This window comes from Babylonia areolata, chromosome 6 (assembly GCF_041734735.1).
Source record: "Babylonia areolata isolate BAREFJ2019XMU chromosome 6, ASM4173473v1, whole genome shotgun sequence".
Classification (NCBI taxonomy): Eukaryota; Metazoa; Mollusca; class Gastropoda; order Neogastropoda; family Buccinidae; genus Babylonia; species Babylonia areolata.
In genome coordinates this window covers 49,264,207-49,288,630 of record NC_134881.1, presented here as the reverse complement: position 1 = coordinate 49,288,630, position 24,424 = coordinate 49,264,207, and the positions used below count along the sequence as shown (strand labels likewise).

The window sequence follows — 24,424 nt, the reverse complement described above, 5'->3', positions numbered from 1 at the left end:
GCAAGCATAGCGCGCTTGGTCACACAATAATGAACTAAGTGTATTTTGCTGGTAAATAAAACATGATCCTGCTGACAGCAAGTTATAGCAAAAGACTATGCAGCAGGATGATTTTGACACATCGAAAAATACAGTGTTTGTGTGTTTCATTAGTTTCCACTGATACCACCCGCATTGCATTCTGCCCTTACAACACAGAATTGCTTCAACTAACTTAAAATTAGACCAGAACGCATATCTGGGGATAGATCTTCCTGCACATGATTCACTTTTTTGAAACTTGGAGCGGAGTACAAGTTCAGCTGAAGTTGTTTCAAGCAGGGTATGTTGTGCCTCCATGTGTAACCCGCAGAACACATCTCCAAGCTCTGTGATTAATCAGTGTGGCGATGTTCCACACTCTGAATCAAAAGTGTATGGGAACAATGACAATGTGAACATGACAAAACTACATGGCTGAATCGTCTCCATTCGACACTATGAAATGTACGCGACATCCGCTTAAATTTTCCACATTTCTGCCTCTGGTATTTGGTCTATACGTGCGGCAAGCTAACAAAGGAAAGGAAACAATTTGGTGTCATATACTGTACCATGTCAAACTGATGCAAACTAGGCCTATCGGTTTGCTCTGCTTGGCCAAATTTCGCGTGGCTAATAGTGAAAAGACAAGCCGTCTTGCCCGGTCCACTCTTAGCCAATCAGATGCCTCTAAAAGCTAAAAGCGCTGAATCATTCCTTTGACCAAGGCTCTCCACGCCATCTTGTCAGGTTTACGCTCGGTCTCGTCTTAACGCTTTTTTTTGGCTATTAAGCGTATTCATTTGGCCTTATTTTGCTGCATGCAGCTTGTGTTTATTGTATTCTTACATTCTGTGTACTCGATGCGACTCGGCCCCCTCGATTCGTTCGTTTTTCTCTACCTCTAAGTCAATCCTGTCTTTCCTTTCTCTGTTGGGGATCAGATTTTCGCTGGGTGCCTAAGTGCGGGTACCATGCCTCGTATGCCATCCCATGAAGGCAGGAATCATGAGGCTGGGATTGAGACTTGGCAAGAGACTCTCCCACGCCCGGAGCTCATGATTCCTCCCGATAGGGACTGCGGCGATGCGTCTTTAGATGCTGATCGCAGAGGTGACACTCGTACCAGTAAAATGGTCATGAAGGGGACCGGGGAGAAAGGGGTACGAGCATCACCTCCCGAGGTGTCCCAGCGCGAGGCAGGGAGAGGGGGGGAGTGGCAAGTCCTCTCTTGGTGGTGGGGACTCGCGGCTAGGCGTGAACTCCCAAGGGGAGGCCGCGCCTGGCCATTACTCGGGTCCCCACTCGGAGATGGCCCACAGGGGCCCCATTGCTGTTCCCCATCCTCCCTCCTCTGTCGACCCCCCTCCCCCACCTCCTCCTGGGGGGGATAAAATTTTGGTTCCGGGGGGGGGGGGGATCTCTACTTTGCCCACCCCGGCCAAGCCACCCCAGTCTCCCCACAGGAGGGGATTCGGGGCGCGTGGCCACCTGCTCTGCAGGTCTTCCCGCTATCTGGCCGGTCTCCCCTGCTGGGGGAGACCTGCGCGTGTCAGGCAGTTCCGGGCAGTCAGCCTGCTCGTCTTCGGGCGGGACTGACACCCAAGTCGGACCTGACCTCCCTCCGACTTGGCCAGGTTTTTCCCTTCATGGAGGTCAAGGCGCCAGTGACCCTTGGGGTTGGGGTCACAGGATGGCTGGTGCACACGGGTGGTTACCCCCATTCTACCCATACTGGGGCGCACCTATGGTGCACGCTGGGTTGCCGGGAGGACCAGGGGCCAACCCCTTGTCCGCTCCCCACCGGACCCAACCCAGCACATCTCATAGGGTGACGCACACAGCCCTGACAAGTGGGATCGACCTTGTCGGTCAGGTCGAGCTCCTCGACCAATATTGCCACTCAGTCCACAAATCGGGCCTCTGTCAACCCACAGGTGACCTTCATGGTCACAACAGCCTCCTTGTCAGGACCGACGGCTGCCGAGGGGCCCTGCTCGGCCCGGGGGATCCTGCAGTTCCCACCTACCCAGCCCTCGGTCCTAAAGGGAGATGAGTGGGTGTTTGTCCCCTCACAGCACTCTTGCATCCAGGGATGCCCTCTCTGAGAAGGTGCGGCACCCACCATCCCAAGCATGGTTGGACCTACGGTCCACACGCTCCCCACCTGCTTCAGGCATCAAGGACATAACAGCTGCGGCCATGGTCCCTGCTCGGGATCATCCCAGCTCATCCCACTGGGCTGACCACAGCTCACAGGACGCCCCAGCGGGTACATCCACTTGGGATGGCACCCAGCAGGGGATGGACTGCGAACAAGAGTGGGAGCCCCTGTCTTCGGATGAGGACAAACAAGCGGATGAGCACTCTTCGCCCCCATCCCAGGGGGACAGATTGAGTCCACGCCTCCCTAGGGACCAGCCTGAACCAAACTCGGACTTTGCTGAGCTCAAACTGACCCTCCCCAATAGGGTCACGCATGCCAAATCAGTCCCTCAGGCTACATTGTTACCCTTGACCCTCCTTAGGCCATGTGACTCTAACTCCAGAACCACAAGGCGACTCAGAGTGCCAGGAATGGCTTAATAAGCCAGCCTGCACTGTCGGGGGTACTGCTTCCATCTCTCCTCCAGGCAGGGAGTCCCTCTCTGCCCCGGGCGCTTTTTCCCCGGGCAAGTTCCTTAAAAATTCCTCCAAGGGAGGACCACCCTGCCTTCCCCACTTCAGCTACTCTATCTTTTAAAACGTTAGCAGAGTGGGACAGATTGGCCCGCCGCTGCCTCCTCGAGGTTTCCATGGCTTATACCTTCTTCGACGCATTCCTCCACAGGGCCAATGAGCTGTGGGAACAGCGTCCGGTTAATCAGGACATGGGGTCTCCTTCCTCTGTCCTGCCGGGCCTCTTCACTGACCAGAGGTTAAACACTTTTGGCAATAGGGTAGCATCTGGTCTCACGGCAGCTGCAGACACAGCTACCAGCCTTTACTTCAATAATGTGCTAGCACAGCGTGATGCCGTTCTCCGCCTCTCTAACATTCCAGTAGAGGAGAGGGCTGCCCTGCGGTCCATCCCAGCACAGCAGCACTCCCTCTTCGGCCAGTATGCGCCCCATTTTGTCAGCCACAGGGCAGAGACAAACAGGGAGGTGGCCTCATATTTAGCCCACACCTCCCAGGGGCGCCAGGGTTCTATGCCATTGAAGATCAGAGAATTACAATGCTATGAACAAGAAGATCAGCCAAGAAATGAAGAATGCACAGGAACTTCAGTCTGACAACATCATCTTCATGGGACACAAAATCACAAAAGATGGCCTACAAACAGACCCTGAAAAGTCACAGCCATCTTGGAATACCCAGCACTAAACCATGTTGAAGAACTCAAACGATTCCTGAATCATGAATGAAAAGACCATGAACAGTCCCATGTTAGCTTTCTACAAACCAAGTGAAAACCTCTCACCCATCAGTGATGCCAGTGACTATGGACTGGGACCTGTGCTCTTGCAGATCAACAGACCAATTGCTATTGCAAGCAGAATACTGTCTCCTACAGAGAGAAACTATGCACAAATAGAGAAAGAAATGCTTGCTGCTGTCTATGGACTACAGAAATTTCACCATTACACATACGGTCGTCATGTACAAGTGATCACAGACATGGTCATCATCTACAAGTGATCACAGACCAGAAACCTCTTGACTCAAACTGCAAGAAACAACTGTCAAAAGCTCCATTGCAACTGCAATCCATGCTGATGAGAGCGCAAACATATTACTTCACTCTTGAATACAGACCAGGCAAACAGTGGCAGATGCACTGTCTCGAGCATCAGTTTCAAGCACCAGAAAATAACAATTCACCGGCACTGTTGCCTTTCATGCCACAGGGTCTTGCGGAAATCAAACAAAGAACAACGGAATACAGCACTCTTTCTCATCTCAAGGACACCATTGTCAGGGGATGGCCTTTATTCAGATATGAATGCCCTCCCAACATCACTGCATATTCTAATTACAGAGATGAAATCTCCATTCAAGATGGGATTGTACTCAGAGGTGACAAAATTGTTGAACAGCAAGAGGCCGAGGATATGCCATGTGCATCTGTCCATTTCATTGGTTGATATTTTAGCTTCCCAACCTGTCTGAGTGTTCTTATATTCCGGATGGCGAATGTGATGGTTTTTTCCCCATAGATATTCTGTAGTTTTCCCCCAGGAACACATTTTTCACGTCGCCCTGGTGGAGGTCAGTGGATGGTGTGGTCATTGTTAACTTTGGCTGCAACTGATCTGGTATGGTCTCAGTATTATTTTCCTTCATGATTTGGTGTGTACAGGGCAAGTCAAATCTGGTGGATCCCATCCATCTCCAGATCATATTTCCTTGTCAGGTTTACTCCCCACATGATGAGTATTACATTCAACCAAGTACACGGACAGGTTGGTGGCATCGTTAAGTTCAGTTGGAAGTGGGTGTAGAAAAAAACTATTTTAACTTGAAGCCTTGATTTGGGTTTTTTATTTACTATGAAATCCCCAGATGAAAGCTTCAACCAAGCCAAAATATTGTGTTCGGTGTGTGCATATATTGTTGTATGTATAACAGTGTGTGTGTGTGGGTGTGTGTGTGTGTGCATGTGTTTGTGTGTGTGTGTGATTGTGCAAGGAACCACATGATAATGGAGGAAAACAACATAACTGCACTTGGTTATAGTGTTCAATACATTTGCGAATATTCACCATTTTACACTTTTTTTTTCTTTTTTTTTTCCAAATCTTGTTTGTCCTCTCATGATTGTAAGTTATCTCTTCCTGTCGGCATTGAACATACGATAATTATATTTTCCATTCATTTCCTTCAATCAAACATAGATCTATAGATTTTTTATATAGTTCAACTAATTTAAGCAGTATTCATTTATTTATTTTTGTGAAGTTGATGATTTTGGGGCAAAAATTACAAATAATTCTTCGAGTCAAAGAAAGTTGGTTCTTCTAACACAGCTTGAACCTTTGTGACATTCATTCATATGCTTCTTCATTATTGTCAGTCAGAACTGTGATATTTGGTGACTTAATATTCTTTTGTGTGTGAATACTGTTGAAGTATTTGTTATATTTGAGTTCTTACGCTCAGAATTTAAAAGACATAATTAATGTAGTAATATTATGGCCCAAATTACAAATTTAGTCTCATTCCATGGTGTGTTTGGGAGCGAGAGATGCAAGCACATGCTACCCTTCACTCCATTTGATGTTCTGCACATTCATGGAGTGTGAATTATTAACTTGTATTTTCTTTTTGGAGATGATGACGTATCCAGTATTTTGTATTTATTTTCTTTCATTACTTTGTTATTCATCCTTTGATTGCTGTGTTACGTACAATGCATGTCATACTGCACATTGGTGTTAGCACTGTATGTCCAGATACCACACATATTTTGCTTCACTCGGCAGATATGTCATCAAGAACAATTCACTCCCTTGACCTTCCTAAAGGTGTGTGGGATGATGGTGGAGTGTGTGTGGGTGTGTGATTGAGTGAAAGGGGTGAGACAGACTGTGACCCCTCTCTCCATGGATGTATGTGTGCTTGTAAATTGCATTATATAAACTTTTGATAAAGATTTTTGGTAACTTTGAAGCAGAGCCAGGAGCATTTGTATTTTATTCTTTGTTCAGTTGGAAGCCAGTGCAATTTATAAAAAAGAGGAAATGTTTTTTCAGTGAGCCTAGCAGCAGAGTTATGAATGAAGGTGAATGACAGATTGAGGACAGCCAAGGAAAACAGAGTTGCAATAGGCGAGAAAGGATGTAAGAAGCTGTAAGATGTGAACGAACTGAAGAGATACATTTGAGCTTCAGGTAGTCTTGCTGGCAAGTTTTTGCAACATGCTGTTTCAGGGAAAGATCGCTGTCAAGAAGATGCCAAGGTCACAGTATCAGTCAGAAAATTGGATTTCACAGTTAGTCAGTGGGAGTGAAGTAGGATAAGGAACTGAAAGGGAAGTGGGTTGAGACTTTATAAAGAAATAGATGGCTTCAGTTTTATCAAAATTCAAGTTTGCTTTTTGACATCTGGTTTTCAAGATCAGAAAAAGAAGCCTGTAAAGATGATGGGAGCAAAGGAAAGTCAGTAGGAGCAGCAGATTGTATTATCTGTGAGTTATCAGCAAACAGTTCATGTGCAGCCAAGTGACTGTGGATTAATGCAGACAGAGGGGAAGTGTAATGATAAACAAAATAGGGCCTAGCAGTAGCACAGAACCTTGTGGAACAGCAAATGGGAGAGTTGAATTTTCAGAGTGATGATCTTTAAACCAGCACAAACTGATTTCTTACTGAGAGGTAAGACAAAAACCAGTTGAGTGCTTCCCAACAAATTCCTAAGATGTTTTCGAGCCTGCTCAGTAAAATTTCTTGATCAGTCTTATGTCAAAAGCAGCTGAAAGGTCCAAAAGAAGTAATACTGATTTATTGTCTGCATCAAGAAAGGTTAAAATGTCATTCATGGCATGAAGGATAGCTGTTTCTGTGCTGTGTCCTACTCGGTTGGCAGACTGATATGGGGAGAGAAGACAGTTGGAGTTGATATGAGAAGAGAGCTGGTGGAGGACCACTTTCGCAAGGATTTTTTACAAGAAAGGAAGATTTGAGATAGGCTGATAGTTTTTGAAAACACTGGGATCGAGAGAACTTTTCTTTAGAAGAGGTAACAATGGCAGTTTTGAATTCAGGAGGGACATTTCCAGACAACAATGAATCATTTATAATGTTGGTGATAGATGAAAGGAGAAAGTCAAGATTGCCAAGTAGTAGGGAAGTGAATGTGGTCAAAATTGCAGGTGGTTTTGGATGATATCATGATTATATTTTGAATGAACTCTGCAGATTCAGGCAAGAAATTAGAAAACCAGGTATCATTATACTGTGTGGGGTTGTGAGAGTGAGGAAAGTTGTCCCTGATGGCTTTGATTTTCTGGTAAAAAAGTCAGAGAACAGGTTAGGAAGATGAGAAAGGTCGTGAGAGGAAGGGAGAATAGTATCCATTGTTTTCCAGTCATAGTCTAGAGTTGACAGTATGAAACGGGTCTCTGCATGAGGAGGTGGACTCAATCTTGGCTGATTATTATTATTTACTTCTTTTTTTTTCTTTCTTTCTTTTTTTTTTTTCAGATGTGTGTTTCAGGAATGTAACATGGTGGTATATACTTAAAAAAATTTTTTTGCTATTACTTTTAATAGTTTGGGAGGTATGACTTAACTGAGATAGCAAATGTGATTTTCTCCTTAAAACAATGTTCTTAGGATACACTGTAGAAAAATGTGCTATTGGTGAAAGGGTTAAATAGTTTTTCAGTGGGAGTCATCAGAACACAACTGATTTATATGCTGTATACTTTGTTTCAGGGTAAGCACAAACCTGTTGTCAGTTTAAAAGCAGTCTGCCTGACTGAAAGATCACCGTGTGCAGACAGCTGAAATTGAATTTGGATCATGGTTTCTAGTGCTAACCATTGGCTACAAGTTTTTCACAGCATGTCAGCAGTGGTGACTGCAAGAATTAGACCCCAGGTCAAGCCACACAAGTGAGTTGTTGAATGATAGGCATTAATGATTGGATAATAAACATTGGAATGCTATACACATAGGCTTAGTGATAACATACAGTTCTAGAATAATCATAGGATAAGGTTGTGATTATGTGTGAATACATGTGCGTGTTCCCATTGTTATCATGTAATGTATAGTTGTTCTTTTTCATGAAATAGCTTTGGTGTTTGCCACAAAAGCATGTAACACCACTGAAACATGACTCAGCAAAATATAATCCCAGTGGATATGTATATGTGTGTGTGTGTGTGTGTGTATATACATATATATATATATTATATATATATATATATATGTGTGTGTGTGTATCTGTGTGTGTGTGTGCGATTATAATGACTGTTGTTGGAGATGACCTGAAAGAGTGTGTGTGTATGTGTGTGTGTGTGTGTGCATACGTGCATATGTATGGGTGCGCATGAATGATTACTTTTGTCACTAAATGTAACTTCATTGTTGAGAAGCCAAAGTATTATAAGTTCTGAAAATATTACCCTTTTAAAAATAATAACATTCATTTTCATATTCAAAACTTTGTAATTGATAATTTTTAATCTTATTTCTCATGTTATTGATTAAGCTTAGTAGAGAGCGTATAGACATTTCATGAGGTACAATATGATAAACATATCTTTTCTTTCAGAATGAGAAGAGTAACTTCATTACTGGGCCTTGGAGGAGGAGTTTTCAGCTTTTCTATCTTCAAAGTAAGTTCAATCAACTGATATGAATGTGCAGTAGAAAACTTAGTCTTCAATGATAGGCTAAAATACAAACGATAGATTACAATCAACATGCTGCTTATCACAGCACAGCCACATCTTGCTTATTATCTTTGTAAATTCTCAGTGCCCTTACTTTATTTTCAATTGTAAAGATGATATTTATTAAACGATAGATTACAATCAACATGCTGCTTATTCAAGCACAGCCACATCTTGCTTATTATCTTTGTAAATTCTCAGTGCCCTTACTTTATTTTCAATTGTAAAGATGATATTTATGTTTCTCTTCTGACATAGAGTCAAAAGACTTATCTGCATGCATTTCCAGTTGCCCCGTGATTGTATGCCTGAATTGTGTTCTTTGTATGCAGGCATGCAGTTCCTGGAAAACTGGAAAAGTCATGGAATTTCAGTAATATTTTTGAAGGTCTGGTTCACACAGAAAACAATTAATAATTAATTAATTAATGTAGGGATAAATACAATTGGGTATCACAAATTTGTTTTACATGACATAGATATGGGTTTGGCTGTGTGTGGGAAAACCTGGGTGTGGAAAATGTAAACAGTTTCTTGTGTGCTTTCAAACAGAGATTATTTGATTGCCATCTGCAAGATTTGGAAAGTAATGTAACATCATATGATAGATGTACCTTATATTCTGCATTCACACAATTGCATAATCCCCTGCAATATCTAAACATAATCAAGAACCCTGTTTTACGAAAAATTCTCACAAGAGTCAGACATGGTGTATCCCCATTGAAACCACATAGATCGAGATATTAAAAAAATCGTGAAAACATGTGTTGCTTATTCTGTAAAGATGTACAAGAAACTGAACTCCATTTTATTTTGACCTGCCCAGAATACAAAAATCTTAGAGAACAGTATATAGCAAAGAAGTATTATGTGAGCCCCAATGCATTTAAATTGTCAATGTTGTTTGCCGATGTGAAGACATGCATTCTGCTTTCTGTGTTCTTGTCCAAAACCTCCCATAGAAACAAGTCTATCTTTAGTTAATGACGCATGGTTACATGCCAGTTTGCCCATCTATCTTTTTGTCTTTTTCTTCTTCTCTCTGTCCCTGTCTCTTTCTGTGTCTGTCTCCTCTCTCTCTTTCTGTGTCTCCTTTCTCTCTTTTCTTCCCTTTGTTTGCTTTTCATATATTGATGCTGTTCTTTTTTTTCTTTTTTCTTTTTTGCTGCCCCATCATCTGCACCGTTTCAGTGGCATTACTCCCACACCGCTCATTTAGATTCCCCATACACGGCCACACCCGGGTTTGTCCATCACAGTTCCAGCATCGGCAGTCTGCAGGGAACCATTGATGTCAGGTCGCCAGGAGGCCACACACCAGAGGAGACCCTGCACTGCTGCTGAGTCACTTCGGTGGTGTTCAGTGGTGCCTGTTCTGATTTAACGTACTTGGGACACCACCTACTAAGCCCCCTACCAACGACAATAATGGCTTAGTCGCGGAGCCAGACTGTGTGTGTCCCTCCCAGAGTGGAGACCGCCACCATGTCCCTCAAACAACAGCCCCCCATGAATCTGCTGATACTGAAGACATTGACAGGACTCACCTCAAGCACAGAATTGGAGGGGTATCGAAACTGAGGTCACCATGAGAGCAGGGCATGAAAGGCAACAGACTTCGAGACTGTTTTGTTTATATTGATGATGATGGAGGAAGAGGATGACGATGATGATGTTGCTATGGAGGTCCATTTTGGTTTGGGACTGCGTGACAAGGCTGTACTCTACGTTTCCTGTCATAATGATATCCCGGCGTTAACCAGGCCTGAGAGGTAGAGACACTTGCAGTGTTGGTCAGGTAATTAGAGCAACACACCCAAAGACGCATCCTTGAAGTGGATGACACTCAACTGTGTGGTCCCAGTCTCCCCATTCAAGCCCACAGCACACTCAACTCTGGGCAGGAGCCGGCCACGGGCCGAAAAACCCATCTCTGCTGGGATTCGAACCTGCGTCCTCCCAGCCGTCAGTCTGCGACGCTAACCACTTCGCCACTGTGGCTGGTCTTGACGCTGTTCTTTGTAATGGATGTTGATACGGAAGTCCCTTCCATTCCTTACCCCAGTTGTCATGGGCAGAAAGGCCTAAACGATTGTGTGTGTGTTTCAGTGATTAACTTCAAACTGATTATATTTCTCTAGAAATACTTTGTTGACAACAAATTTGGGTTTAAGATAGGAAAAAATAAATTCTTTCCACACTGATTATAAATGTAATAAGAAAGCACTTCTGGGAAGGGCACAAAAATTAATAAGAAACCAAAAATGCTTCCAAAGTCAGTATACTGTTCTGTTTATACATGTTCACAAAATTCATAAGAAATGAAAATAAAGTGGTTAATTTTATTTACTATTATATTTGTAATTCTTTTTGACAAAGCAGCACTTTTATATGACGCACTGATTAATAGCATTTGCATTTAGTTTATCATTTTTACTTTAGCTTAGTATGGAAGTTACATTGATGCATGCATCAGCAGTGGTAGAAAATTCTGCCAAGTAATGGGATATTGGTCTGAATGTGCTATTGGAATTTCATATTATTAATGGAACATTAGGTTTAAAAATGCTCCATGTGAAGGTCTTACATTATCTACATTCACTATAGTAGTTATTTTGTTGGTAAGCACTAAAACAGTGTAGCACAGATTTCCTTAAATGAATGTCCATAATGGGCACAAGCATTTAATCTGTAATTCGCAATAACATATTATTGAAAGGAGGCTGCTAAGTTTTCTTCAGATGAAGATTTGTGCACACTTACTGCATAATGTCCACACATGACCATCTGAATCAACACTTCTTCATGACATACAGCCCGGAATATGTCAGTCGCATCAAGTTGCCCTACATGTGGAGATATAAAACTTTTTCAAGTGTACAGAGGTAAAAAATTCTTGATATTCAGCCCAGAATATGTCAGTCAGTCACAAGTCGCATGACGTGCAGACATATTAATCTTTTTCAAGTATACAAACAGAGGTAAAATTCCATCATTACTTGGAGAGAAAGAGTTGGAGTTTTCAAATATATGAGCATTCATTTTCACAGATTCCAACAATGAGAAGCTTTGGGGGGAATGTCATCATTGATTGGACAGACAGGTGGTGATGGACTTTCAGTCTGAACTGTTTGGAGTGTGAGATTTGTTCAGAATGATTATCATGTGTATTAGGCTTGAAAATGTGTTTGGTGATATTTTTACAATTTTGAAGCATTAAAGTCATGATAAAGATAGTGAAAGTTTGAAACTTTTATAGATCTATATATAATGGTTGTAAAACAAAGAAATGCCAATCAGTATGGATTGCTTAAGATTTGCTCCATTTCCAGCACACAGCTAACAATTTGACAAACAGTAATTTCTGATGGTGCATAAAAAAAACCCCAAAAATGAATTGTATTGTTATATGTATGTACTGATAACTTCCCAATCCCCACCCCTCCCTCACCCATTGGCATTTTTGGTTTTGTTGTGCAGCAGAATCACCAGTGAATCAGGAAGGCTTTGCCTCTTGTTTTTCTTTCCACTTGTTGGGGTTTGGCAAACATAAAGACATTAAATTGAAGATGATGATGATGAGGAGGAGTAATAGTAGTAGTAATACCACTATTAATGATGCTGCTGCTACTATAAGTATAACACACACACACACACATGCACACACACACACACACGCACGCACACGCGCACACGCACATGCACACACACACACACACTGCACACTGTCAGTCTGTTTCTGTCTCTCAAACACAGTCACACTTGTCACCCATTACCCCTATTTGTTTTCTGTCTGTCATGTCTCTCAAACTCAAACATACATATTGTGACAGACATGTTCCATAAGAGCAGAAGTTTGCCACATTGCAATCTGTTCACACATAAGCATCCTGTTGCAGTGACCTTTGGCCAGTGCTCTACCATGATATGTACAAATCTGTCTGCTCTGTAGCTCTTGAGTGATAGATTGAGGCCGGTGCTAGCTGAACTGTTTCACAGACAAAACTGCCTCACTCACCATCATCCCTGTATACTATTTCCTCTTCACTTCTCCCCCAATCACCAGCCCTCTACTGTGTTATAGTTGCCACCACCCTGCTGTCAGTCCTTTCTTGGCAAACAGTGTGTTCATGATTTATCCCATTCCTTTACTGCTGCCCTACCTCTCACCCTGTCTCTCTCCCATGGTAGGTGTACGTGCCTGTGTGTGTGTGAAAGTGAGTGTGTGTTTGCATCTATCTGTCTTGTTTATCATATTATTGTTTTCCATTGCCCTCAGTTCCTTTCATATTTTATGCATTAAGTGAAAATGAAATCACACAATTCTGATCAAGGCAATTAGCCACGTATACCTGCAGCTATAATAGAAAGGGGGGAAAACAAGAGAGAGTATGGATTTTAAGACCAAAAAAAAAAAAAAAAGTTAAGATGTGTCCTTTATTTATTATATTATCATATTATAAAGCTTAGGTTTTGGGGGAAAAAAGCCATAAAGCAGCTTTGAACCAAGCATGTTCGGGTGAGAGGAAACAGTCTTTCACACAGCTCTTACCTGTGTCTACAAATGATGTTAAAAAATTATATTGAATCATGTTCTTTCTTAGCATGATAAATCAGTTATGGTATTTGAAGTGATAATGCCATTTAAATCATGTTATTTTGGTATATCTCAGGCATTTAAGAAATTCTTTAAAGTCTGCAGTATAGGAGATGTTGTCATCGCCTCAAGCGCACTGCAACATGTATCCACTTTCTCCACATCTGTGGAGATTGACAGGCTACACGCAGCCGGCAGAAACTACAACATGGTCCATTCCATGCGAACTTGACCCTATTCCCGCTTCCTTCCTCAATCACTGCCATTATACACTTCTGCCACACATTACTGCTGTTATTAACAACTCTCTTCTGTCTGGCGCCTTTCCCATTGTGTTTAAGTCTGCTATTTTACGGTCACTGCTCAGAAAGCCCAGTCTTGATTTGGACTCGATAAAGAATTATAGACCCATTTCTAATCTTCCCTTTTTCTCAAAAGTCACTGAGAAAGTTGCCCTTGCTCAACTTCTTGACCGCCTCAGCACCAGTGACTTGATTTATCCCTTTCATTCTGCTTACCGCACTGGTCATAGCTCTGAGACAGCCCTTCTCAAAGTTGCGAACAATTTATTAAATTCTCTTGACAACAATGAAATACCAGTTCTCTCCCTCCTTGATCTTTCAGCCGCTTTTGATACTGTTGATCATCGGATTCTCCTTATCCATCTGAATTACACTTTTGGATTTGCTCTCTCATGGTTCCGCTGTTATCTGTCTGACTGGTTTGCGGTCTTTCACTCTTCCCATCTGACATACAGTTTGATGTGCTACAGGGCTCTGTGCTTGGGCCCATTCTGTTCTGTATACACATCCAATTTCCACCATTATCAATCATCATTCGTTGTCCCACCACACCTTTTCCGATGACAACTAGCTGTATCCATTGGGACCCCTGTCTCTTCTTCCCTCTCTCATTGACTCTTCTCAGGCCTGCAGTTCTGAAGACATGGATGACTAAAAACAAGCTAAAAATTATATGAGAATAAAACTGAAATTATGATTATCACCCCACTCAGTCACTTCCTTCCTCATTCTCCCTTAATGGCACTGACATTCCTCATTCCTCTTCTGTATGTAATCTTGGTGTCATACTCGACAAGTCTCTTTCCTACCAGCAGCATGTTGCAAATGTTTGCAAATTGTGTTACTTTGAAATTTGCAGAATCGCATCCATTAGTCATCTCCTGACTGAAGATGGAACCAGATCTCTCCTCTGTGTCGTTGTGCTGTCCTGCCTGGATTATTGTAATTCTGTTCTTGTCGGTTCACCCAGCTACCACATTGCTAAGCAGTCTTCAGAAAGTCCAGAACTGTGCTGCTCATTTTGTTGTTTCTTTAAATTTGATCACGTCTCTACTCTCCTGCATGCTTTACACTGGCTTTCAGTACAAGAAAGAATTATTTAAAAGTCGTCTCTCTTTGTTTCACGTCCATTTAGACTACTAGTCCAAAGTATCTTTCCAATCTCATTCATCCTTACATACCCTCACGCCAACTCCGCTCTTCTTCTGACACCCACCTGCTTAGGATCCCCCCTATTTGAACCAAAATGTATGACCAACGTAGTTTTTCATACCAAGCCCCCATTCTTTGGAATTGAATTCCTCAGCCACTTAATTTCGCTGCAGTCTTTCAAACCCAGTGTGAAGACCCACCCTTTTCCCTCCAGAATAATTCTCAATAGCTTTTCCCATTCCATTATGAACTAAAATGACTATCAGTGAGTGAGTGAGTTTTAGAGTTTTAGAATTTGTAGGTTGTATTTTTTATTGTTTACTATTTATGATTGTATATGTGCGTACATGAGTGCTTGTGTGTGTGTTTGGGTGTGTGTGTGTGGGAGGGAGGGATGAATAATTTGTGTTTTGTATCTTCTGTTCAATTTTTTTCTTTTTGATATTTATTGGGGAAGGGGGGGGGGGGGGGGTTCTGTTTGTAAATGCCTAGGGCTAATTTTCAAGATTAGGTGTAAATGCTCACAATAGTAATAATTATAATGATTTCTTTTATATCTACTTTCTAGTTAAATCAGTATCCACATAAAGATATTCACAAGCAGTAAACATCCTGATGATGTAGTCAGTGTCGCTGTATGTGTTATGTCCAGAATTTTGCAAACAAGAAAAAAAGATCTGACAGACCAGCCTAGACAAGGTTGATGGAAACAAAGTGAAAGGGTCAATTCAATTTTTCTTTCATGTTCATTCTTGTCAATTCAGTGTCCACACTAGAATATGCATATGCAGTAAACACGTTGATGGTGTAGTTGGTGTCACTTAAGTGTTCTGTCTAGAATTTATATTTCTTTTCTTTTAATTGTGAACAAGAAAAAGGTGGTCATGCCTTCATCTTATCAAATATAGCCTGCGTTCCAGAAACTGGGAAGTGGTAATATGGTGTTTTCAGATTCCGTAACAAGCCTCGACAAAATAAATCGTTAATGATCTGGAAATACGATTAAATTCAGGAGACTTGCAACCTATTATTGATATGACTGTGGAGAGTTTTTCCCCTACTATGTTTAAGCCAAATTTGGTTTTAATTACACATACTTAACCATGACCCAACTAGTGCAGACTCCGGCAGGGGTCTGACATTCCTGTCCTGTGCAAACTACTATCCGCCTATGCGGAGCAGACGAAAGCACGGCCGATAACCTCCCGGAAGTAAGGTGTTCATGGACTCACTTTGTTTACAGAAGTGAGTCAAAAACTGGAAGGAGAAAGATACTGATGTGCAAGGAAAATGAAGAATGGTATTGGCTTTTGATTGTTAAAGGGAAAAGTACTCCAACTTATGCAAGTATGTAAGAGATCATCACAGAAATATTTTGTCATGGAAAATCAACATTCTTGGAAAAGCCATGTAATTTTGTATTTGTATTTGTATTTCTTTTTATCACAACAGATTTCTCTGTGTGAAATTTGGGCTGCTCTCCGCAGGGAGAGCGCGTCGCTATACTACAGCGCCACCCATTTTTTTGTATTTTTTCCTGCGTGCTGTTTTTTATTTGTTTTTCCTATCAAAGTGGATTTTTCTACAGAATATTGCCAGGAACAACCCTTTTGTTGCCGTGGGTTCTTTTTTGTGCGCTAAGTGCATGCTGCACACGGGACCTCAGTTTATCGTCTCATCCGAATTAGTAGCATCCAGACCACCACTCAAAGTCTAGTGGAGAGGGAGAAAATATCGGCGGCTGAGCCGTGATTCAAACCAGCGAGCTCAGATTCTCTGGCTTCCAAGGCGGACACATTACCTTGAGGCCATCACTCCACTTCTGCAACAACAAAAAATGTTTGAACGCTGTTAGTATGAAATACAAAAGATCTTTCTGCACAAAAGTTGTGGTTGAAGATTCATGATTCTGTCTCTGCAGTTGTTATTCAGCTTTCATGCCACAGGTCATGTTCCTCAGCTGTCCTCTTACAGCAGGGCAGACTTACATTGTTGTGCACAGGTGTTCCCATGTAACAGGTGTCAGACTTTTCTACTGGGCTTTGAAACTAATACACATGGTTTCTAAAGGAGTATGTTTATATCATGATATTTTGTTACCAGATAAGAAACTTCACAGTTTATGTTGAAAGTTGTTCATGTTGAAAGTTGTCTTAGAGAATTTTTTTAAAATCACTATAATTAATAAAATCATAAGAAAGATTTAAAACGGCTACAGCTGCATGTATATAGTCAACAGGCTTCTTTGCACTAATGTAACTGTTTTTAAATAGATGGGAATAAGAAACAGTAATGATTGCAAAGTTTGTTTGGAATTTAAACATGATATTGAACATAACAACAATGAAGAGATAAAAGTGGTAACTCTCTCCATTTACAAGGTACACAACTTCAAATCAGTGTTGCTTATGCTACCGATTAAGCTTGCAGACAGGTTAATATAGGTATATTGGAACAAACCTAGACACTTCCTCAGAAAGGAAGCTCTTGGCTTGTACCGATGATTTGACATGTGCACACAGCAGCAATGACAGAAGAAATGTGCAAACACAAATTAGCTTTTATTCAAGACTGGCATAGCCTTTTAATCCTGAATGCTACACAGAACATACAGACAACGCAGAACACATAGTTGTCTCAATGAATTTTTGGACTTGAAATGTAAGAACAGTGAGGCTACGAGAATAAGGGATTAAACAACAAAGAGCTGCATTGACTTAAGTTGTGTGCCTTGTAAATGGAGAGAGTTACCACTTACCACTCTTTATTTTGTCAAATTCTTTTATCTCCTGGTTCTGGAGATAAGACTCCAAAAGATTTTAGAAACGATTGGAAACTGTTAATATCCAAATGCACCATATGTGCCAACTTGGATTTGAATGAATGGCATGGATCTTGAGTGGTAGATGGATCCAGTCCTTGATCTAAGAATTCTCTTGTGGAACATACAGATGCCTGCCATTGCAGAAGAACACCTCCCAGAGAGCCAGTGTGGCTTCAGAGCCAACTGAAGCACCACCGACATGGTGTTTGTTCTCAGGCAGTTCCAAGAGAAATGCAGAGAACAGAACAGTGGACTGTGTGTGATGTTTGTCGACCTCACCAAAACGTACAACACTGTGAGCTGGAAAGGTCTATGGCAAATCATGAAGGAATAAGATGTCTTCCATAGTTCCTCAGAATGGTCATCCAGCTACATGAAAATCAGCATGGCCAACTCAGATAGAAAAACTTCTCAGAGCTTTCCCCAGAGAAAATGGAGTAACTTTTTTCTGTATGATGCTCCATAGGGCCACAGAAGACGTTAATGATGAGGATGGTATCTGCGGTACCATGCTGATGGCAGTGTGTTCAACCTGAGGTACTTGCTATGCACAAACCAAGACACTGGAGCAACTTCTCAATGAGCTTCTCTTTGCTGATGTTGCTGCCCTCATTGCACACACACATACAGCCCTATAGTGCATAACATCCTTGCAGAGGGACTGGAAGTTAGCCTGAAAAGACAAAAGTTTTTCATCAGCCTGCACCTCAGATGATTACCATTCTCCTCACATCATCATTTGTGAGACAGCTGGAGACAGTTGACCAGTTCAGCTTCCTAGGATGCACTATATCATCATATGCCGAAACTGACATTTGAAAAATTGACAGCAGACTTACAAAGGCAAACAACACTTGGCAGACTATAAAAACAAGTCTGGAACAACAAGGATCTGAATAAAGGCACAAAGATCTGCAAATTGTTCTGACCACCCTTCTCTACGGCTCAGTCATGGGTCATTTATCATTGTCACCTGCTTTCTCCATACTTTCCTCAACATGAGGTGGAGTGACTTTTTCATCAACACTGAAGTCCTCAGTTTCAGTTTCAGTAGCTCAGGGAGGCGTCACTGCGTTCAGACAAATCCATATACGCTACACCACATCTGCCAAGCAGATGCCTGACCAGCAGCGTAACCCAACGCGCTTAGTCAGGCCTTGAGAAAAAACAAAAAAACAACAACAACTAAATAATAGATAATCTTACATAAATAAATAAATAACAACTATGACATAAAAAGGTAGTAGTAATGATAATAAAATAATAATAATAATAATAATAAAAAATAAATAGATAAACAAATAAGACAACAATGGTGACAAACAAGCAAACAAATGTAAAACATGAAGACACACATTCATACATACACCCACACAATTCTCAGATCATTCTCAGAGGATAGGTACACAAATATATAAGCATGCACTCAAGGCCTGACAAGCACGCCTGGCCATGCTGCCGTCAGGCATCCGCCTAGCAGTTGCGGCGCAGAGCACATGGACCCGCCCGACCTCAAACATGTGGAGGTCACCAACATTGAGGCCATACTGAGGCTGAGCCTGCACATATCTCCAGGATGGGGGACCACTGCCTTCCCAAGATTGTGCTACACAGGGAATTCTTCACTGGGAAATGATATATAAAGTTACTATTGTGATTTTGAGAGTTATATTATGTTGATATGAGCATCATTGTATGAGGGTGGATACCAGTGAGGGTGCACGCATGTGCATGTGGGTTTGTACATGCGCATGATACTGTCTAAAAATATGATTGCAGTTCTGATTACCAGATTTCATTTGTATGACTATTCATATATAATTACGTTGATGCCTAAGTGTGTAAACATGTGTGTTGGTATGTGTATATGTATGCATTGGGTACATGTATATTAACATGAATTGAATCAACCAATGGACGTCTGTTAAAAAAGAAAAAAAAGAAATTGAACGGATGGATGGATATTTCTTGTTATTTTTGTGCTGGATTATTTTTTGTTTAGTTTTTTTTTTTCATGCTATCTCCATTTATTTTTCTTTTTGGTGCCTTTTTTCTTCTCTTTGTTTTGTCTTGTTTATCATGTACTGTCACAAAATATGTGTAATTATGGCATAGCAGACTACACATGTCGTGTTCAATAATTGTTGAATGGGTCATTACTGCCCAGTCTCATTTTCAATATATACATTGTTTACCTTCTCAACTGAAGAGATCTGCTAAAAGTTGGTGAAGTGTTTTGTCTTCTTTATGTCTGAATTAGCTTGGACAGGACTACCATTACATGGTGGCAGCAACAACAAACCTTCCTCCAGCGGAATTCAATTAAGATAAGAAAGATGTCATTCAAACCTCCTGATATTTTCAACTTTTCACGGCCTGAAGTGTAGCCGACTTGGAGACAGAGTTTTGTTCGATACCAAACTGCTGCAAATTTCACTGATGAAAACTTTGATGTATAAGTAAGTGATCTAGTCTATTCAGTAGATGAAGAGGCAGAAAAGATTTATGGGATCTTCAGTCTTCAGTGTTTGTAGAAATGAAAATCTTGAGAAAGATCATCTGAATCAAATTGAAGATGTCATTAAAATTTTAATAGGCACTTAAATCCAAAAGTCAGCAACACTCATGAAAGAGCAGTGCTTTACCAGTGATCTCAAGGTGCTGGAGAAAATGCTGAAAATTTTATTCACTCTCTCTATGACCTTACTGAAGTTGCTGATTTTGCAGACAGAGGCAATGCAATTAGAGATTGACTTGTTGAATTACATGACAAAGAAGCATCAGAAAAAATTCAGCTGCAAGCTGACCTTACACAGCAAGCAATAACCTAAGCATGACACCATGAACAAGTAAAGTCCCGGCTACTTGAACAATGTACGCAAATCTTTTTTTTTGTTTGTTTGTTGTTGTTGCATTCCAACATATATGTTAATGAAATTGGATATGCACTTAAAAATCACTGTGACAAGATGTAGATTTGGGGTATCTGATATAACTGTTCATCATTTTCTTCTTTTTTTTTCATTAACTTTTTTCTTTTTTTAAAATTTTTTAATTTTACATTTACATTGTACAAGTACCGGTACACACTTTCAAGTAATCAATAGAAGCAGAAAGAATGATTGAAACATTTAAGCAAAAGATATTATATATATATATATATATATATATATATATATATATATGAACACATCATCATCATCAACATCAATAACATGTTTCACAGAGAAGTCCTCCCGGGGGGGTCACTGCCTTGTGGTCGGGAGGCTTAGTGGCCAGTGATCGAGCGAGCTATGTCGGTGGGGGCATCAGTGCTTCTTGGGGTTTGCTGCTCTGGTCCCAGGTCTTAATTGACAGCCTACATAGCCATCGTAGCTGTTCGGGCTGAATAAGTGGTGGTTTTTGTACTGATGCCCCTGATAGGGCTTCCCATGCCGAACAGGTCGTGAGTGAGGCCCAAACTAAAAGTGACCCACTGTCCCTTTCGCTATTCTCTATTCTTCTTTTTACCGCCTCTTTTCTGTCCTCAGCTCCCCATTAAGCCTTCTTTTCCACATTCTTTTTTCTCTGCGGCCTTCTTCAGGACCGCCGTGTTTGCCGTGCGGTGCGACCTGTGATGGAGGGGAATGAGATCCTGGGGATTGAGAGAGCACGCTGCTCTCAACACATCCATTTGGCTCGGACCTCTCCTAAGACAGGCGGCACACATTGGCCCGTGTGTGTCAATCGGCTACCCCTTCGTGGGGCTGGGTCAAGACTGGCAGTTTAGAGGCTGACGAAGGTAACCCCCGTAGTGCTCGGTTCTCTGTCCCCGGGAGCTGGGCATGATCGGGGGGGAACACGTTGGAGCTAGGCTGTTAGTCGTATATCCCTCCCGAAACCTGGAAGGGGTCAAGCTGGTGTTGTGATGAGGACGCTGATGACGACAAGCCCTTGTCGGCTCTCAGCCCCTTCGCTATCCAGAAGGGCTTCCAGTGTCTGGTGGGATCGCTGAAATCTATCAAGAGGCTGAGGAGCGGAGCGTTTTTGGTGGAGACAGAGTCTAAAAGGCAGACACAGCTTCTGCTCAAGGCGACCACTTTTGTGGATAGGGCGGTGAGGGTTTCCCCTCACAAAGGTCTCAACTGTTCAAAGGGGGTCATCAGATGCCCGGAGTTGAGAGGAGTGTCTGAAGCAGAGATCAAGAGCGAGCTGTCCTCAGGGAGTGACCGACGTCTACAGGGTGACAGTAAAGAGGGGGTCGGACAGAGTCCTGACCAACACATTTTTCCTCACCTTCTGCTGCCCGAATGTCCCCAAGGACATTCGAGTCGGATACCTGATGGTGAATGTAAGCCTGTATGTGCCGTCCCCTCTAAGATGTTTCAAATGCCAGAAATTTGGACACGTGCGGGACCGATGCAAGGAGGAAGAGGCGTGTAGCACCTGTTTAAAGGCGGCACACCAGGGCGAGTGCGTCAGTCCAGCCCGTTGTGCAAACTGCGGAGGCGGCCACCTGTCCTCATCAGAAGACTGCCCCGCCTGGAGAAAAGAAAAGGAAATCCAGAAGGTGAAGACGGAAAAGAAAATGTTCTTTGAGGCAAGAAAACAAGTGGAGGCCGTGTTGCCTAAGGCGTCTTACGCCTCTGTCGTCAGACCCAGGATGGTGGACGTCGCGGTCCAGACGACGTCCAAAAGGGACGCAGACGGACGACGTAACTACCTTAATAGAACCGTTGGCCTTGGGTGGAGGCGCCGTGTCCACCCCTTCCCATCCTGTGCGGAAGTCCTCAGGGGCTGCTGGGCGGGAGCGGAAAGCCTCGGGCGGAGGCATGTTGTCCGCCTCCCGCTCCCCCCCCCACCCTCCGGCCCCCCTCACCCCGCCTCTCGTCTGCCTGGCCCTTGGGCTGGCAGGAGTGGCCAGAAACCCCCCGTACCTCCAAAACTCAAGGAGGGGAGGGTTGCGGGATCGGGAGGAGCCAAGGTGGTGGATATTCTGGCTTGGTAGGAATCAGAAAAATTAAATTCCAAAAATAGGTACTCGATCTTGGCCGACCTTGAGCCACCGCAAGCATAGGAGCAGGGGGTAGTGATGGAATAGGCTGCTGCTTTATTTTTTTTTAACCTTTTTAATGGCAGTGATCCACTGGAACATCCAGGGGTTCTACGCCAATTTCCAGGAACTTCAGCTGCTTTGTCGTGCTTTGAAACCTTCAGTGCTGGCGCTGCAGGAGACTCTGCAGAGAGATGGCAAGGTTTTATCTCTCTCTGGTTTTAACTCCATTTTTAAACCCGCTCAACCGAAGCAAGAGGGATTGACGGGAGGTGTCGTTCTTTTTATATGTAAGTCCCTTTTATACAGTACAGTTCCTTTAAGCACCCCTTTACAGGCGGTGGCAGTCAGAGTCACACTTGAGAAAACCATCACTGTCTGCTCTCTGTACCTTCCTCCTTCCGTCCGTGTTCTGAGGCAGGACCTCATGAACCTGGTCGACCAGCTCCCACGACCGTTTCTACTGTTGGGCGACTTCAATGGACACTCCACGCTCTGGGGAAGTGAGATGACATCAGCCCGAGGTCTTCTCTTGGAAAACCTTCTTTCCGATATGGACTTGTGCTGTCTTTACAAGTCTCCCACTTACCTTCATCTGTCCTCTGGAAAGCTCTCGTGTTTAGATCTGTCGGTCTGTGATCCATCGTTGGTCCTGGACTACGAGTGGAAAGTGCATGACGATCTGCACGGGAGTGACCACTTTCCTGTCGTCCTCCGCCCCACAGATGGAGAAGGTGACTCTCTGCCTGACCGCCTGAACTATGACAAAGCCAACTGGGGAATTTTTATCACGAAGATAAGAGCGGAGCTGCAGGAAGAAACAGTATTGAAAAGCAAGGACCCTGCTGACACTCTGACTCAGATCGTTTTAGATTGCGCCAAAGCAACAGTCCCATCGTCTACCTCCAAGCCTCAGATGCCAAGAACGCCCTGGTTCAACGCGGAATGTCGGGAGGCCCGTAAGTCTCGGAAGAGAGCGCAGCAACGCGTCTTTTGGAGACCGGAGACTGATAGCGTTCGAACCCATCAACAGCTGAGGGCGAAAGCCAGGTATGTTTTTAAAAAGAGCCAGAGAAAGTCATGGAGAGATTTTTGCTCTTCCTTAACCTCCAACACACCCAAGAAGAAAGTGTGGAGGGTTTTAAAAAAAATTAAGGGCAAAAACGTATGCCCAACCTTTCATCATCTTAAACTTTCAGACGCTCTGTCACAGAGAAGAAAGCAGTTGCCAATTTGCTTGCCTCCACAATTGAACAGAACTCGAGATCTGCTAACAAAGCTGTTCGGTTTCTCAAAACCAAAAACCTGTCAGAAAAAACACCCTGTAACTTCTCTTCCGACAACACAGTGAATTACAACCTTCCTTTCACAATGAATGAACTTAAATCTGCCCTTCAGACCTGCACGGATTCCTGTCCAGGAATGGACGAGGTCCATTATAAACTCTTAAAACATCTTCCCGAAACCTGTCTGGACACCCTGCTCAAAGTTTACAACCACATCTGGATCACAGGCTTTTTTCCACCCTCCTGGCGGAAAGCCCTCATAATCCCGGTGCCGAAACCGGGAAAAGACCCCTTGAACCCCTCCAACTACCGCCCAGTAGCACTGACCAGCTGCATCTGCAAACTGATGGAGAAGATGGTCAACGGTAGACTGATGTGGAAACTAGAGACCGACGGCCTTCTGGCGAAAGAACAGTGCGGTTTCCGCAAGCATCGCTCTACCGTTGACCATCTGGTTCATCTGGAAACCACTGTAAGAAATGCCTTTGTAAACAAACAGCATGTGGTGGCCATATTTTTTGACTTGGAGAAAGCTTACGATACCACCTGGAAATTTGGAATCCTCTCGGACCTGCACAAGCTCGGCTTCCGAGGACACCTGCCTCAGTTCATCCACAATTTTTTGCAAGACAGACAATTCCAGGTGAGGGTCGGTACCACCCTGTCCGCCATTCACGAGCAGGAGCTGGGTGTTCCGCAAAGGAGCATTCTGTTGCCGGCTCTCTTCAGCATCAAAATAAATGACATCGTTCAATCCATTCAGAAGGGATCGGACAGCTCGCTGTTCGTGGACGATTTTGCCTTATATGCAACTGGCAGCATGT

The 24,424-nt window shown here is 43.0% G+C and overlaps 2 protein-coding genes across 5 annotated transcripts in view; both read left to right on the top strand.

Annotated features, from left to right (window-relative positions):
* The window catches only part of LOC143283115 (uncharacterized), a 551,198-nt gene that overhangs the window by 304,880 nt on the left and 221,894 nt on the right, over positions 1 to 24,424 (top strand). The gene's annotated exons all lie outside the window — the stretch shown is intronic.
* The window catches only part of LOC143283113 (oxygen-dependent coproporphyrinogen-III oxidase-like), a 203,949-nt gene that overhangs the window by 106,181 nt on the left and 73,344 nt on the right, over positions 1 to 24,424 (top strand). For 3 of the 4 annotated variants that reach the window (XM_076589228.1, XM_076589227.1, XM_076589230.1), the window contains 2 exons: positions 7,440 to 7,618; positions 8,284 to 8,347. In XM_076589228.1, coding sequence (XP_076445343.1) covers positions 7,527 to 7,618; positions 8,284 to 8,347 — 156 coding nt within the window. In that variant the 5' untranslated portion in view covers positions 7,440 to 7,526. Of the gene's footprint in view, positions 1 to 4,363; positions 4,467 to 7,439; positions 7,619 to 8,283; positions 8,348 to 24,424 lie in introns of all 4 variants that reach the window. The other variant, XM_076589229.1, reaches the window with a different exon arrangement.